Below are 16,106 nucleotides of genomic sequence, written 5' to 3' on the forward strand. Positions count from 1 at the left end.
CTAATTGTTATCTGTACTAACCTGACTACTTTCACAATTTACATGTTTAGTATTTGAAGGCAAAGAAAATTCTCCATCGACGATCTCATCTGGATTATCTCTTTCTCTAGCTTGAAGAAAGAAGCCTCTAAACGTATTGAAATTATTTGACTTTATAGATACTGTAAATAAAATAACATCATTTTAAAAAATGCACTATTCTAATTAAATAATATTGTTAAATTTTTCAAACCTTCGAATTGTCCATTTAGAGGTTTTACAGATACTTCATAAGGGGAAGGTGTTGTCCGAGCAGTTGCACCATGATGTGGACTCATTGATTTACAGGTACCTTCGGGTGCTCCTGATTTATATGCATCCACTTCGTACGAAGTTAAGTAAATATAACTAATTAACAACAATAAGAATTTCATTTTGCCTGCAAATATTAAAATTTTATAGCTCAATTAATTTTTAATTCTTGTAATATGTGTGTCATTTAAAGAAAAGTCGAGTGTTTTATTAAATGTTTTATAAATAATAATGCATATAATTATAAATTAATAATATATTTAATATCCTATGACTTTATTAAAGATAGTAAACTTTCGAATATGTTACTGTTTTATATTGATACAATTATACGTGTAATTAAAATGTAACGTTCGTGTATTATTTCTTAGTACAATTAAGGGGGTTGATCGAAAGTACGGATTATGTAATTTTGGTGGTGGTATAGGCCGTAGCGTTACGTAATAAAATTTCAATGAATTACACGTTATAAACATGAATTGTTATCATTTCTTTTAGTAAATAATAAATACTTTTTGTATAATTTTATGTAATTGTCGGGGTAGCCAAGATACTGTTGAGGAAAATAAAATAGAAATCCGAAGCATATTTCAATGTAAACGTATAATTTTCATTGCTATTTTTAAATTTCCTCAGTAGGGATATGATTCCATCCTTTGAAATCAATGACATTCGAGAAAACTTAGATACAATGTCATACAATTTACGGAAATAAAGAATGTAATCCATCATACTTTAACTATCGCGTATAAAAATGTCTTAACTATATCCGAATTTAAGTACTGTATATAGATACTGTAGCGATATGATTTAATTATCGATGTTATAATATTGCCTCTGGAAACATTCTCGGGAGTGGCAGTGGAAGAATTCCGCCGGAACAAGTACGGGGACCGCCATTTTGAGTAGCACTTCTCTGTAACAAGAAGCATTGAAATTAAAGGGATACAATCAAAGGTCCTTGTAAGTAATCATTGGATTGCATCCACAGATTTTCTAATAAGTGTGTAATATATCGGCTTTCCTTTCAATTTCTGGTGGATTCAGACACGTTAGACTTAAGTCCACCGTGCTAGTTGATCTTCCCACACGCAAGTAATCATTGAAAAATTTTATTTTATCTAATAACAAAGAAGAACAATTAATGGCAGGCCTATATATATAACGATTTGGATGATTTGGTAAATATTGTACGTTTGGAAATTAAATTATTACTATCAACGGTAATCTTCAACAACTATAGTAATTGTTATATAACACGTACCCATTATTGCTGAGAATAATTTTACTGTTTCAAACGAACGTTTTCGTCCCGATCAGTTTACAATCGTTATATAATCGAACAAATATGCAATAACAAATTCGAATTTAAAACGGTTCGAATATTTAGTTAAAAAATCAAAATATATAAAAATATCCATAACAATGTCTAAAATGTTATCAATTTAATACACCTAAGTACTCAATAAATACAAAACTTAATGAAGACTAAACATAGTTAAAAACAAAAAATCGCATCTAAAATAGTACAGTTAGAAGCCGTTCTTCAGGTTAAGCTTCAATCCTCTCCCTCTCCCCCGCGGGGGGAATTTTCAAAAATCCCTTCTTAGTGTGCATTTTCATGACGTACCCTACCCTGTGTACCAAATTTCACCTCTTTAGGTTCAGCGGTTTGCTCTGGACGATGATGAATCAATCAGTCAGTCAGTCGGGACATGCAATTTTATATATTTAGATATACAGATTCCTCTATCATTCATTCAGCCTATATCTAGAATAAGGTACAAAATGTAATATCCTGAATAAAATTCAATTCCCTATTAATAATTTGAATTTCAAATTAATCAAAATATAATAGATGGCTGCCGCACGCAATTTTTAATATTGTTACCGGAAAAGTTACGCAACTCGTTGTTAGATTTTTCAGAGTAGGTGAGGAATATATATACATATATATATATATATTTACGCAAATAATTATATAGAGAGTTAGCTAATGTGAATACAAGTCAAAACCTCAGAAATTTGTTTGGATAAGTTGACCCAGATATGTCGGAGTGTCCTTAATTATCCGGTCTTCATATTTTAGGCCTAGTCTAACCCACAATGGGAATGAAAAAATTCCTTTTACCGTCAACAGAGCTGAGGGGTATATAAAAAACGATAATGGATAAAATTAAAACCAGTCTATTTCCCACTGTATGCTGAAACTAAAAAGAAAACATTAATCTAGCAATTGACACTAACAAAATCAAAGACTTATAATTTTTAAAAATTAAATTATACAAATTGAGTCATCAACTCAATACTTGGTCAAACAATGATTCAAATTTAACCTTGAAAACGTCTATTCCTGAATGGAATAAACTGGTTACTCACTAGCAAATAAAAGCCATTTTATTATTTATTACTGTTTTTATTATTAATTAAAGAAGATGTAAAAAAAAAAAATATATATATATATACATTATCAGAACATTTCTACTTAAGTTCTGAGAATAAGTAACCAAATTTATGAGATTTTCAATATACAAAATCTGATTTTGTGTTGCCGATATTGAAACAAGAATGAAGATTGTGAATTACTTGATATGTTACTAATAAGTACAAACACCTTTTTTCCAGGGAAATTTTTTAGAAATGTAGCTACAGGCACGGTCTGAAGGTTACACAATGATAATGACTTCGTCTATTCACGATTCTAGGAACATCATTTGCCATCCCTTTCCACTTAAAATGTTTCAAGGACGATGGTTAAAGATTATAAAACGTAATTACTTTAAATGTATTTTTTTACTTTAAAAAAAAAGTCATTAAAATTGTCTTTAAAAATATAAAAACAATAGAAATAAATATTAAGAGGGGGGAAATATATATATATATTAATGTTTTTATTGTTTAACTGATGCTTAAAATGTATTCTCAAACAGGATAATGAATCAATACATATTTCATTATAGAAATGTCCAAATATAGAAATATCAACTAACTTTTTTCTTGATAACAATGATAAAGATAAAGTAATCATGCTTACAGCATTAACAGTTTATTTAATGATAAGCACTTTACACTTTTTAAAGTTTAAATGTTGTTTAAGTATAGTTATTGTTATATATATTTTGGTGTTTTTGAAGTAGTTTTCTTATTTACAAAGTCAAAAATACTTAATATTGTAGAGAAAAAAATGATAAAATAGGTGATTTTCTTTACTGAAAACAGCATTATGCATTAGCAAATAAAAATACAATGCTATATGCAAATTGTATATATAACATTTTAATTAAAATTAACTATGAATCATTTAAATTTTTGATACAAATATTAAGCATATTTTTTAAGAGTGGTTAGCCTATAATTAAACTGACCTTACTTAGAATACGCTGGAGCCTGTTCTAATCGACATATGAAGATGAAACTTTATATATATGCTATTCACACAATGGAGAATAGCTTTCTGGAAAACAAAAGTTAGTTCAAATTTTCGCCACTAGGCGAAAATATAGCGCTTCTAAGGCAATTACGATGATGTAATGTTATGCAAATTACAGTAGAAATTAGCGTGCCGCGCCTATTATGTTTTCCAATACGTAATGGTCCCAGATGGTTCGCATACTGAACACATTAAGTGTAAAATAAAGTTTTGCTTTACTGTCTTACGATTTCTGTTCTTGAAGTGCCATATTTTCACCTAATGGCGAAAATATGAACTAACTTTCGTTTCTCAAAAATTTATTTTTTATAGTGTGAATAGCATATTTAAGTTTTATCGACACGAGTCCATTAGAACAGGGCTCCAGTAGGATCAGTATAACAATAACCACTCTGTACTTGAAAAAAATATATTTATTTTTATAAGTATTACGTATTATAATTTAGCGATAAAATAAATAAATAAGTAAAAATAAAATAAATTTAATGGAAAAAGTAATGAAATGATAACATATAGGCCTATATACAGTATAACGTATTACTTTAAATGCACAAAGTACTGTACAAGAAATGAAGTAAAAGACCAAACTTGAGACCAGAAGTGATCCGAATTTCTAGATTTTCTGATTTTCCAGACACGGGGTAAATACTTAAAATATAAAATAAAGCTAAAAACGAAATTGTATTTAACAGTACAAATTAATACGAGTCTATTTCATCACTATTAAAATATCCATTACGGTGTGATGTAGTATTGGAGATAAAAATCAAAGCAAGAAAAATAAAAAAACCTAACGAAATTGGTGTAGTGAGAAGAAATACCAAACTAAAGTAAATATATAATTTTCTGCATTAATATTCAGGACTGTATTTCAATAATACAATTTTTAGTTAATGTTACCTATGGTTCCAAAATGGCGGCTCGTCTCTCATTCCAGCAAATAGAAGAAAGGAAACAGTGGGGACGCACGTTCTAACCTAACCCAACCTATTCTAATAATTTGGTTGGTAATAATTATGGTAATTCTTTGACTTTTATCTATTGGTGTCATTTGAATAATGCATTTATCATGCAGCGATAAACATTACAATCAAGTAATTAAATTTTGTTAATCAGATCTCTTTCTTAAACTATTATATAAAACTGATTTTAATCAATTTTATATAATATAAAACGACGATATATTTGTAATTTAGGTTAATATATAAGAATAAATATATTTACTTATTGAAAATATTCCATCATTACTTTTTATTTTACGCATTTAAAAATTACTGAACCTATTCTTTTGTATTGATCCTATTATTAAACCACTTCTTCGCTCCAAAGAATTCTAGAAAAACGTTTTCAACCATCTACAACGATGCTGAAAAAAGTTTTTAAGAAACAAAACTGTGAAGTTCCGGTTTTTTGTGTTTCCTAAACCCCAAAAAAAACCCATTCAAAATTGAACCATCAAATTTACTATATACAAGGTATAATAATAAGCAAAGCAATATTATTTCCTTAGTAAAAAAATAAGAATATTGCTTAAACTTATTTGTCAAATAACATATATTACCCGTATTTACTCGAATGTTAAGTATCTTCTGGTTGTAAGAAACAAAACCCCTTCCACGTATGTTACGTACACTTAAAAAATCCCTCTCATTACAAATTCAGAAGCTAGTAAGGAAAATTAATATGAAAAATATTATAAAGTCCTTATATTCGTATAATTTGAAATATGCTGTATTAACAACGTGATAAAACAAGGTGACCGAAGTATATTATCACAATCGTTAACAAAGGCTGACATTACAATTGATGTCTATTATAAACGATCCAACAAACTACTCTTTCGACATTCGAACAATATCATTGTTGTCTTTGTTTTCTCCTTGCTGGAAAGAATCTCTCTTTCTTTTCCTTCTTAGGGGGCATTCTAAAAATCCCTACGTTTCGATTATTTTCTAAGAAAAATCCCTAAATCCGTTTTGGTGAAAATGCCCTACGCGGAGGGATTAATCCCTCAACCTGACAACACTCACTATCTCTTGAAAATAGGCTGGTGTTAGATTTGATGAGGTCTTAGATTCGATGTAATACATCATAATTAGTGTCCTCTAGTGCCATACGTCTTATTTTTCTGTCACTAATTCCCATTGTATCATTTTGATGATTTTATTAGAGCAATATTAGTAATAGTAAATATTTAAGAAGTAAACTCAGCTCGATCTCGTTAGTCTATTATGGTAATGCTGAAGAATTTGAATGAAAATCCACAGTAAAAGTTGTGCATCATTCTCAAAAATTGCTTCATCTTGATGCTTTTAACGTCACTGAGTATGATCGCGTGTGGACATCGAATCCTGTGTTAATTAGTGTACTATAACTAATACTAGGAAACGTGACTAAAACAATGTAGTGTTGACTCAGAAGAGCATCACACGGCAAGTGTAGAAGTTTCCGATTTCAATACCACGTAACAGTGATGTATAACTTACTTTACTTGAAATAAATACTGAACGCTTCTGTTGACATAGATTTGTCTCGAATTCTCTTATTAAAAAATGTGGCTGAGGATTAAGGTGCTTCTTAGATTCGAGTAAATGCGGATATTTACAAATAAATAAATGATTAGTTTAAAAATATAACTACAGTTTGAAATAAGAGAGATTCCTTTATTTCATTTAAACGATAAATAAAGAATGTTTTATGATTGAATTGCTATTCTGATGAATAATTTAAGAAATTCAATCTTCCATTGAAAGCATTGTAATGAATTAGTAATTTTGCATTTTCTAATTTCATTATATAACTCAACCATAAATTGCAATTAAGAAATATAAAAATAGAATTATAATTTAAGTAAATTAAGTTATAAATTTTAAAGTGTGTATGAAATTATTTTAACATAACGTTGAGTTTTATTCAAATTATATTAAATTTTAAATGTCTATTAAAACAATATAGTTTTTGACAGATCTGAAGCATTTAATTCAAACAATCGTGTTTCGTTACTATGAAAATGGCTTCAATATTACTCGTGATTGCTCTCGTATTTAATCACAATTGTTACTAATATCTGATGAATAATTCGTGTAAATTGATAAATCAAAGCCATTATATTTTGTAATTAAATAGTGTAACTTAATAATTCAATAATTCTTAATAAAGAGAAGAAAAAAGAAAATATCTGTAGGGAGGGCTTTCTATGGGAAATTGCCTCCTATTTAGGGGGTTTATCTTTTTTTCCTGGCTACAGGACTGCAATTTATTAAAATTTTTAATTATTTATTTATTTATTTATAAAAATGAACAATTATATAACTTTTTTAATTGAAATTATTATTATTATTATTATTAGATAATATTATTGTTCTATAAAAGAGTAATTAAGTTATGCTCTATAACGTGCTAATTATGAAAAAAAATTAAATTGAGTTCCTGCTTGGTTATAGAACATTTTAGTAATGGATAATAAACTGATAATATGTATGTTTTATACATAAAAATTTAGATTAAACTTCAATTTTTAAATAAATATTTCCAAAATTATAAAATTCAATTTTTATGTAATAAATTTAAATCAATTCTAATTAATCTCTCAACGAGTTGCATAACTTTCTCGGCAAAAAGTAAAAATTGTGAAATATGCTAATACAGAATAAAATCTTCATTTAAACCCGACCCCTCTCGAGATGTGACAAATGACCTTCCCCCCTCTATTTCTCCACTCCTTCGACTTTTAATCACTAAAATTTAATGGTATCGTACACAAACCTTTATGCAAAATTTTTAAAATTTTCGACAAAAGGTACAAGAATTAAGCTGCAAAGTGGGTAAATAAAATCATCCCCCCACGCCAGAACACACAGAAAAAAAAACCCAATTTTTTTGGCATTTCTCGAGGTTTAAAAAGGTCCCCGAGTCCAAAATTGTAAAACAATACCGCCATACTTTCCCTCCGTTATATATAACAGCCGAAAAAGTAAAAATTATTGTAAATCAATTAGAGTAATAGTAACAAGATACACACGATTAAATTGTACTAGTTAAACCTCTAAAAAAACATAATCTATTTTAAATTATTATACATCTGTATATTAATATTTAATAAAACACATACCTAACTCTAGATGAATTGCAAGTGGCTTATCCAGTTGTAGTCGTACTTTACAATGAAATAATAAATAATAAAAATACAAGAACGGCACAAGTTATGACATCATGAATTCATGAAACATATCCGGGATTTTAGTATTACGAAAACATGTATTTGTTGAGTCACTTTAATTATCAGAATGTACTCGAGTAAACTTATCAGATGGCAAAGTTTGAAACAATACACACAATGTTTAAAAATATTAATTTAACGATAATATGGTTTCCAACGCTTTCCTTGTCTGATATAAAAATCGTTGTCGTTTTTTTTTATAATTCTAATACCTCTAATTTAACGCTTAGCTGCTACAGAATAATATGGAGCACCTAAGCACGACAATTAAAATTTAAAAAATTTTAACTAGAGGAGTTTTATACGAATAATTATAGAAATATATACATATACTGTATATATTAGAGGAAAGAAATTGATCCTGTGAGAATTGGTTCCTCGGAGAATCGAACTATTCAGAATAAGATCAGATACTACAGCATTTCTCTAATTATAATTAAGTATTGATACAACAAATAAATAAAAATATCTAAGCGATGTGTTAAAATTCTACAACAGAGTGTTGATATCGTGAGGTTCGAAGATTTTTAAAGCACACGTTAAGCTTTTATTTTCTAAATTTCCTATAACTGTCAGTTCCTTAGGCAATCGTAAGAGGAAATTGTAAAATTCTAAGAATATTATTTTTTGTAATAACTTCCCGATATTATACAGTACTACACTTATTACCATATTATTATTTACAATTCATTAATTTTAATACCATTTTGATAAATCTCTGGGATTTATACACACTGTTAAATTTATATTATAATCAACCGTTTGCTTGCCTTTTAAACCGCCAGTAAATGAAGTGTGACACTAATCTGAAGTATATTAAACAATTAGAATAAATTCATAGGATCAATTCTGTATCAAATTTATCGCTCTATGTAGTAGGTAAAAATTTTGAATCGAAATCGATGTCCCTACCTGGTCTCGACTTTCAATTAACTTTGAATTAACGAAGGACAGACGAACAGACGAACGACAGTAAGAATGTATAGATCTTCAATTTGAAAATGTCGGCCCAATTATAGCTTTAGAATTGTTTTTTTTTTTTTTTTTTTTTAATTTCCTTGTAAATTACTACGGTTATATCTACCAGTCCTCATTTCTGGTAAACAAATAACAGCTTATTACTACGAGATAACGTTTATCCGTGATTTTCTCCATTATTCTGTTAATTAAATAATTGTTTTCGTGAAAATTACAAAAGATAACCCAGAACAAAGTTTTGAATTTTGTGTCTGTGTGTAGGTAAGAGCAAAAGCTACTTAAAATAATTTGAATTTTAAAATATTAATTTTAAATTATAAAATGATTTCATCTGAAAAGTACTATAAATAGAACGCCTATAAACGTTTTCTATATAAATAATTACAGTATATTTATTCTAATATAATATAAAAATAATTCTAAAATTGTGTCATTTATCTGTTCGATCCTCCTAACAACTTCTCATGGTCATTCGTGATATTTTTTGACCTAATTCACAGGCATTATCCTATTTTCTTTCTAAAACTAGGATTAGATTTTTTAAATTTATATCTAAAATAAACATTATAAATTACTTTTTTTAAAAATGTTTTCCTTTAATATTTAAAATTAAAAAAAATTGTATGATCTTAATAGGTTAATATCGAATGTATAGGAGTAGAATATTTAAATTATATCAAAATTTACTGAAAATTAAATTTTTTCATTCATAAAGTATTGATTCTTAACAGGGCAGGCATTGTTTCTAGTTTTATAAACTAAAAAATCAATGCCTGCCCCGTTAAGAATCGAATCCCGGACCCTCATAGTGGAAGCGCGACACGCTTCTATACAGCTACTCTTGAATATTATCCATTACTTCTTTGATTATATTTGCAAATTATAGATTTATGGATGCAAGTATAATTATATTATACAGAAAATAATTAAATAAAAAATTACTATCTATCCGGATGGATTAAATATAATTAAAATAATTACAAATGATAAGAGTAATTAAGTAAATAATAACGACAAATTAACTTAATGAAATTATACTTAGTTCTATTATATTCAGTTGTAAATTCAGTAATTTTTCTTACAAAATAACACGATATTTTCAGCTCTAATAAATTTTTTCCATTATAATTTTTTTTAAAAGAATAAGTAATAATGGCCATTTAATTACATATTATAATCTCATAAGCTAAATTAGCCTAATTTTTAAACCAAAACTTTTCTTCATTAAAAAAAAAAACTACAGTTTTGTATAGTAATATTGTTATTCCTTTGAATTTATCTCTTGTATTCTGTAATTTTACGAGTATATTTTAATGATCTTTCTATTGCTCCTATGTAATACAGTGTATTATTTTGTATTTTTTTTAATGGTACGCGGGTAAATCCCTAATTCTTTTATTGTTATTCGCGAATCTTTATCATTCGTGTGTAAAATAAGCAACGTAAATGACGAATTTACTAATACTTTAATCGGGAATTTTTTATTCTTATCCATTCTTAATAATCTAAGTTAGTCTCCTATTGTGTATTCGCAGAACTGGAAAATATTTTTATTCTGTTTATCTAGAAATAAAAGAGCCTATTATTTAAATAACTAAACTTTTAATCAGTCAACCATTGCCTAGTAATGCTTGTGTAGCTCTTCCTTTAATGCCTTGGAAGAATATTAACATGTTTTTATGTTAATAAATAAATGGGTATATTAATGGAAGATACAATAGACAATTTATTTATCATTAGTTCTAAATAAAAAGAAAAATTTATGGAATGTTTTATGAAAATTAAGAATTAAGTGTTAGTGCAATAGAAGTTTTATAATAAAACTAATGCAATAACATACTGTACTTCATTAATAATATAATATTCTATAATGAAATAGTGTAACTCCATAATATAATATTAATTTAGCTTATATTATTGTAAATCCACACTTGAATAAATTATGCAAATATGTTTTGCACACCGCTGCTTCGTGATTCCATACGTCGATTACAAAATGTACCATAAAAGCAAAATTTTAAATGATTTCTTTTAAATATATTTGCAAGTTTTTAAAATAAATTCGAAAAAGGACTAGACGAATGTCTTGTATTTTACATACTGTAGCTACGGGGACTGTGAGGTGGTTAAGCGCTCTCAGCAATGCCCATATGCAATATATATATAATATATACTTTCTCTTTCATCAAGTAAATTTAGGCTACTGTTAATTATTTTTACACAAACTGTAGTTAATAGAGCTACTGCTAACTGAAAAAAAAGAAAAATCTAGAAACGAGTTGCTTAACTTTCCCGGCAACATTTGGTGGCGCCATCTGTTATGATATTTTATTTAAAAACTTTGTTTTTAACTGTTATAAAGTGGCAAAAACTTAATTTTGAGGGTAGGGATGGGTTTAATTTTTAAAAAAAGAATTGTAAATGCTAATAACGAGTAAAATCGTCATTAAGTCCGACCCTACCCTTTATCTCCCCATCCCTTCAACCTTTAATCACCAAAATTTAATAGCATCAATTCCTCTAATACACAGACCTCCCAGCAAAATTTCAGAAATTTTCGGCAAGAAGCGCAGAAGTTATTAAGCTTCGAAGAGGGTGAACAAAATCGTGCCTCCACACACAGCATTAATACAGAAAAACCCCGAATTTTTTGGCATTTCTCGACGTTTCAAGGAACCCCGAGTCCAATAACAAAAATCTGGGGAGGGGTCATTCTTTAATCGATCGCCATACTTTCCCTCTGTATAACAGAGAAAGTAAAAATGCTATCGAACATAATGAAAAGTATCAAAAATTATTTTTATTAGCATATAACCACATTTATTAAATAAAAATATTTTTTGAAATTTACATATCTATTTAAGAAAAAGTTGAAAAAAATTATTAGTAGGCTACATATTGTTATTTTAAAAACCTTAAGAAAATGTGTAGTATATTGAATGACGGATGCTGTACAGTACATTCCAGAATTTATATTCTTTAAATGATCATGTACAAAACAGAAGGGCATATTGCTTACAAATAAAATAAATATTCCCGTACATATTAATTAATGTAGTTTACAGTACAGGTATAAATATAAATGTGTATGGTGTAGTCTATTACTCATAGGATATACATCACCACCGTTGTTAAGCGGATCATTCTGTACAATAACTTATAATGAATAATTTATAAATTACAAAATAAAAACAAAAGGAATGAATTAATTTTATATTTTAACTATTTTTGAAGTAAAAATTATATTTATGCAACTAAATTTCTTCTAGTACTTGATTTTTACATTTCTTAATTGTGTGAATGGAAGAATAATTTTGTTGCGAAGTAAAATAAAATTGTGTAATCGCTAAAAAAAAAGAAAACAATTGCGATGGTACTAAATAAAATACTAATTAAATACTTATTTCAGCATTAGCGGATTGTGAAAGTCACCCTATTGCAATTACCGTACTTATCATTAAACAGTAAATGTTAATTAAGATTTAATTTTGTACATTGTTCATTTAGGTTCCTAATGATAAAATTCACCATTATATCCTGTTTAATTATTAAAAGTTGGAAACGCTTTGCTCAATATCTCTTCACAATATCCTCCTCTTATTCTTATTATACTTGAAGAGTAAGGATTAAAAACAATAACTTCAATGTTTTACGTTATTGAAAATATGAAAATATCCTTTCTTGAATTCTTTTTTGAATCTTTCCTCCCCGTGGGTGCTAACAAGAGTGCCTTATCCACTGTGTCCGTCGTCGAGGTAACTGGGTAGCGAGGGATCTAGCACATACTGTCCATGAAAAATACCTGGGTTTTCACCTTCCGGATTCGATACTGGATTCCCCAGAGCGGGGCTTTCATCCTATTGCTTAAAAGTGAATAATTAAAACTATATAAGAAGTCTGTTATTCATTTTACGTCATTATATGCCGATAACAAAGACTCCTTCCCTGTTTTTATTTGTTCTTTTTTTAACGGTCACGCATCGTTAATAACGGAAATGGGAGTGACTTCTAGAAAGATACGAAGAAAACAATCTCGTTGACTAAATAGGACAATTTCGAATGTTTTTAATGGTTTCCTACTCTAAAGAATATACTTATGCATAAAATTCGTTGAGTATTTTAACCTTTTATTTATATTTTCGCGTGCTACCCTCACGAAATTTACATTGGGACATTATATAATCGATAAAAGCTGCTAATAATAATAACAATAATAAAAATCTGACCCATTTATTTAGAAGTTGTAAAATTGTTCGAATGCCTTCTATTCTTATTTTATACACGTTTAATTTCTATTGAAATTTAATTTTAATTGCTGTTTCTTATTACAATTAACCTATTTGATAATGTACTGTTTGCATTTTCTTTTCACGCTCAATTTACAAAAAGGTATTTTAATAACGGTAAAATTACTTTTATTTTAAAATCAATGGGCATATTTAATACGAAAAATCGAGTTACAGTATGTAATATTACAAATAAGTTATCTAATTTTCATGTTTTATAATCATTGTAATGGATGGTAAGCGCTTGAAACAGTTTTGTAATCAACGGATTGCACATGTAAGTAAGCGCATTCGATGGAAATTAATGAATAAAATTATGAAAATCATGTTTTTATTATTTTAAATATTTAAATAAATTGTTAATAAAGTTAGAAAAATATTCAATAAAAGCATTAAAAGCTATAAAAACAATAACACAACTGACTTTAGTAAAGAAATTAACTTAAAATAATTACAAACTTAACATCTTTTAGCTTATATAATATATTTAAAATAAAATTTTATATAATCTTACTAAATTATATCTTCTACATTCTTCATTTTCTTGGCAGATTTATTGGCAATACAAGCATAACAAAATTCATAGACTTATCAGAATTTCGTGTCCTACTAAACAAAATGCCCTACACATGACTACACCCAAAACAACTATTCAATTTTGTAATTAACTGAACTTACTCACTATTCAATACTTTCACTTGACAAAAAAGAATTTTAAAACTAGATTATTTATAAATTTATATATATATATATATATTTAAATAAATCATAAATTGTAAAAGAAAGTGATTATTAATTCACATTCTTTATGAGTGTAAAGCTTTATATATTCAGATAATCTTAAATTTTTGGTATTTTTAGAATAATAGGGGTTAATATAAGAAAATAAAATTGTTTCAAATAAAAAATTTTAATCTAAAAAACCCAAAGTTAAAAAAGAAATAATAGCGCAAGTAAATTACAAAATTTAGTAACTAACCTCTTTATTTGAACTTCCTAAATTACAAAATATTAATCATTTCTTCCTGTTCATAGTTCAACCTTTCCAAAAATATACAAAATCCTTGTTTCTTTATGGCTATTTTGTAATTTTAAAATTGCAAGAGAAAGTATAACAAGTAATACTTTTATAATTAAATTATATATTTATTTCATTCCATTCCATTGTTGTGGAATATAAATGCTCATAATTCTGCTCATATAATGTATTTATAAGCATTATAATTAGAATTCTAAGTTGAAAAATGTTTTTTAATATTGATATTTTATAAATTTAAAAAGTTTTCATTTCATAATAATAATAATAATAATAATAATAATTTAAATTGATTTTTGAAAGAATAAGATAAGAAGAAGGACACAAAAATCTAAATAATAATATTAAGAATTGAATTAATGTTGTCTGTATTTCATCACTTGAATTTAGATAGAAATCTTTAATTTAAAAAGACTATATATATTGTCTTTCTTTGCTATTTGCATCTCTTCTTAGAATACAGCATCAAAAGAATAGCAATTATAGGAAATAAGTCAACCAACTAAGTATAGAGTTAAATGTATTTATATGATAGACCTTGGGCCACTGAGTTGGAAAATGCTTTCTTGTATTATAAGACTGTATAAAGATGTGTTCATGACCCACAAATTTATATCTCTTAAGAACAAATAACCTGATTGGGAAAATATATGATAAGCAAAACTGGTAAAGGTTCTTGAATATTAAACAAGGAAAATTTATGTATAAATTTTAAATAAAACGACTATGCAAATATGATAATATTAATTATTTAATTTCTCATCGTCGTTATTTTCATTTTTAATTATTAACAATCGTGACTGTACAGAATTAAATGCACTTTTCCGACAATAAATCGTCCTTAGTTTAGCGATTAAATTGTGTTTAAAAACGCAATGTTTCGTAAAAAGAGTAGCTTAATAATTAGCATAAATTTATAATAAATTCAAGAGAATTTATTAATTTATTTTGCAAGAGTTTAAATTACAGATACAAGAGTAAGAGTGATGTAGAGAGAAATGAAAGGAGTAAATACATTTATTATTAATTTGTTTATGTGTAAAACGTAAGCAAAATGAAGAAAAAGAAATAATAATTAAAAACAAAAAAAATTAACTTTTTTTCCCTTATTGGAAAAGCCATTTTATAGATATTCCAGGAATTGCCGAGTAATGACAGTAGACTATTCCTAAAAATCAATTGAGATTACAAAGTAACTAAGTAAATATCAGTAAGATGTTTATTTTGTTGTATTTTCAACGATAAATCGATATTAATTAACCTAAACAGTGTTAAAAGTATTTTTTTGACATATCTCACGTGTTGAACACGCTATGATCGATTTGGCGGCAACCGTGTAATCTCCACGAAACTGGCTCACGTTCGATTTTAATTTACAATTTACACGTAAAAAATGTTCGTTAAAACATATCATCAATTCAACCCGACGACGTTAAAATATATCCTCGACTCAATCCATTCACGAGAATTAACGATAATCGCGAATATATTTAATTATTCGTGAAGATTCTAGCGATTAATTACATTATCTATTGTAAGAATACAATAATTGATGTAAATAACTTGTACAATTAGCATAATGTTGTTTTTATAAAGTTTAAAATAGTTTTTAGGTAAGTGCAAGGAGCTTACCTTTATCTGTTATTGCTTCTCTCGTGACAGGTAGAGCAGGTAACACGGTCAGCTGCTTTGTTCTTCAATCGACTCTAGTGTCGCTGACACTACTCAACCCTCACGCTGCTTTGCATGGCGATTCGTAGTAATAACCTACCTGTGCATTGTGATCATGCAGTTTGACCAGTTTCGAATAAACGGATTCAAATAGCTCGAGCAGATATTTTACATACTAAATTCAGCCTCACGTAA

General features: G+C 27.4%; 1 protein-coding gene across 2 annotated transcripts in view; it reads right to left on the reverse strand.

Moving 5' to 3' along the window:
• The window catches only part of LOC136990919 (putative ferric-chelate reductase 1 homolog), a 49,331-nt gene extending 33,225 nt beyond the window's left edge, over positions 1-16,106 (reverse strand). The window contains exons 1-3 of one of the 2 annotated variants that reach the window (XM_067289390.1): positions 15,873-16,106; positions 233-418; positions 22-161 (exon numbers count right to left, since the gene is read on the reverse strand). In XM_067289390.1, the coding sequence (XP_067145491.1) occupies positions 22-161; positions 233-413 (321 nt within the window). In that variant the 5' untranslated portion in view covers positions 414-418; positions 15,873-16,106. Of the gene's footprint in view, positions 1-21; positions 162-232; positions 419-7,832; positions 7,973-15,872 lie in introns of those variants that run through there. The other variant, XM_067289389.1, reaches the window with a different exon arrangement.

Source organism: Centruroides vittatus, unplaced genomic scaffold (assembly GCF_030686945.1).
Source record: "Centruroides vittatus isolate TY-2023 unplaced genomic scaffold, ASM3068694v2 contig_1381, whole genome shotgun sequence".
NCBI classification, from domain to species: domain Eukaryota; kingdom Metazoa; phylum Arthropoda; class Arachnida; order Scorpiones; family Buthidae; genus Centruroides; species Centruroides vittatus.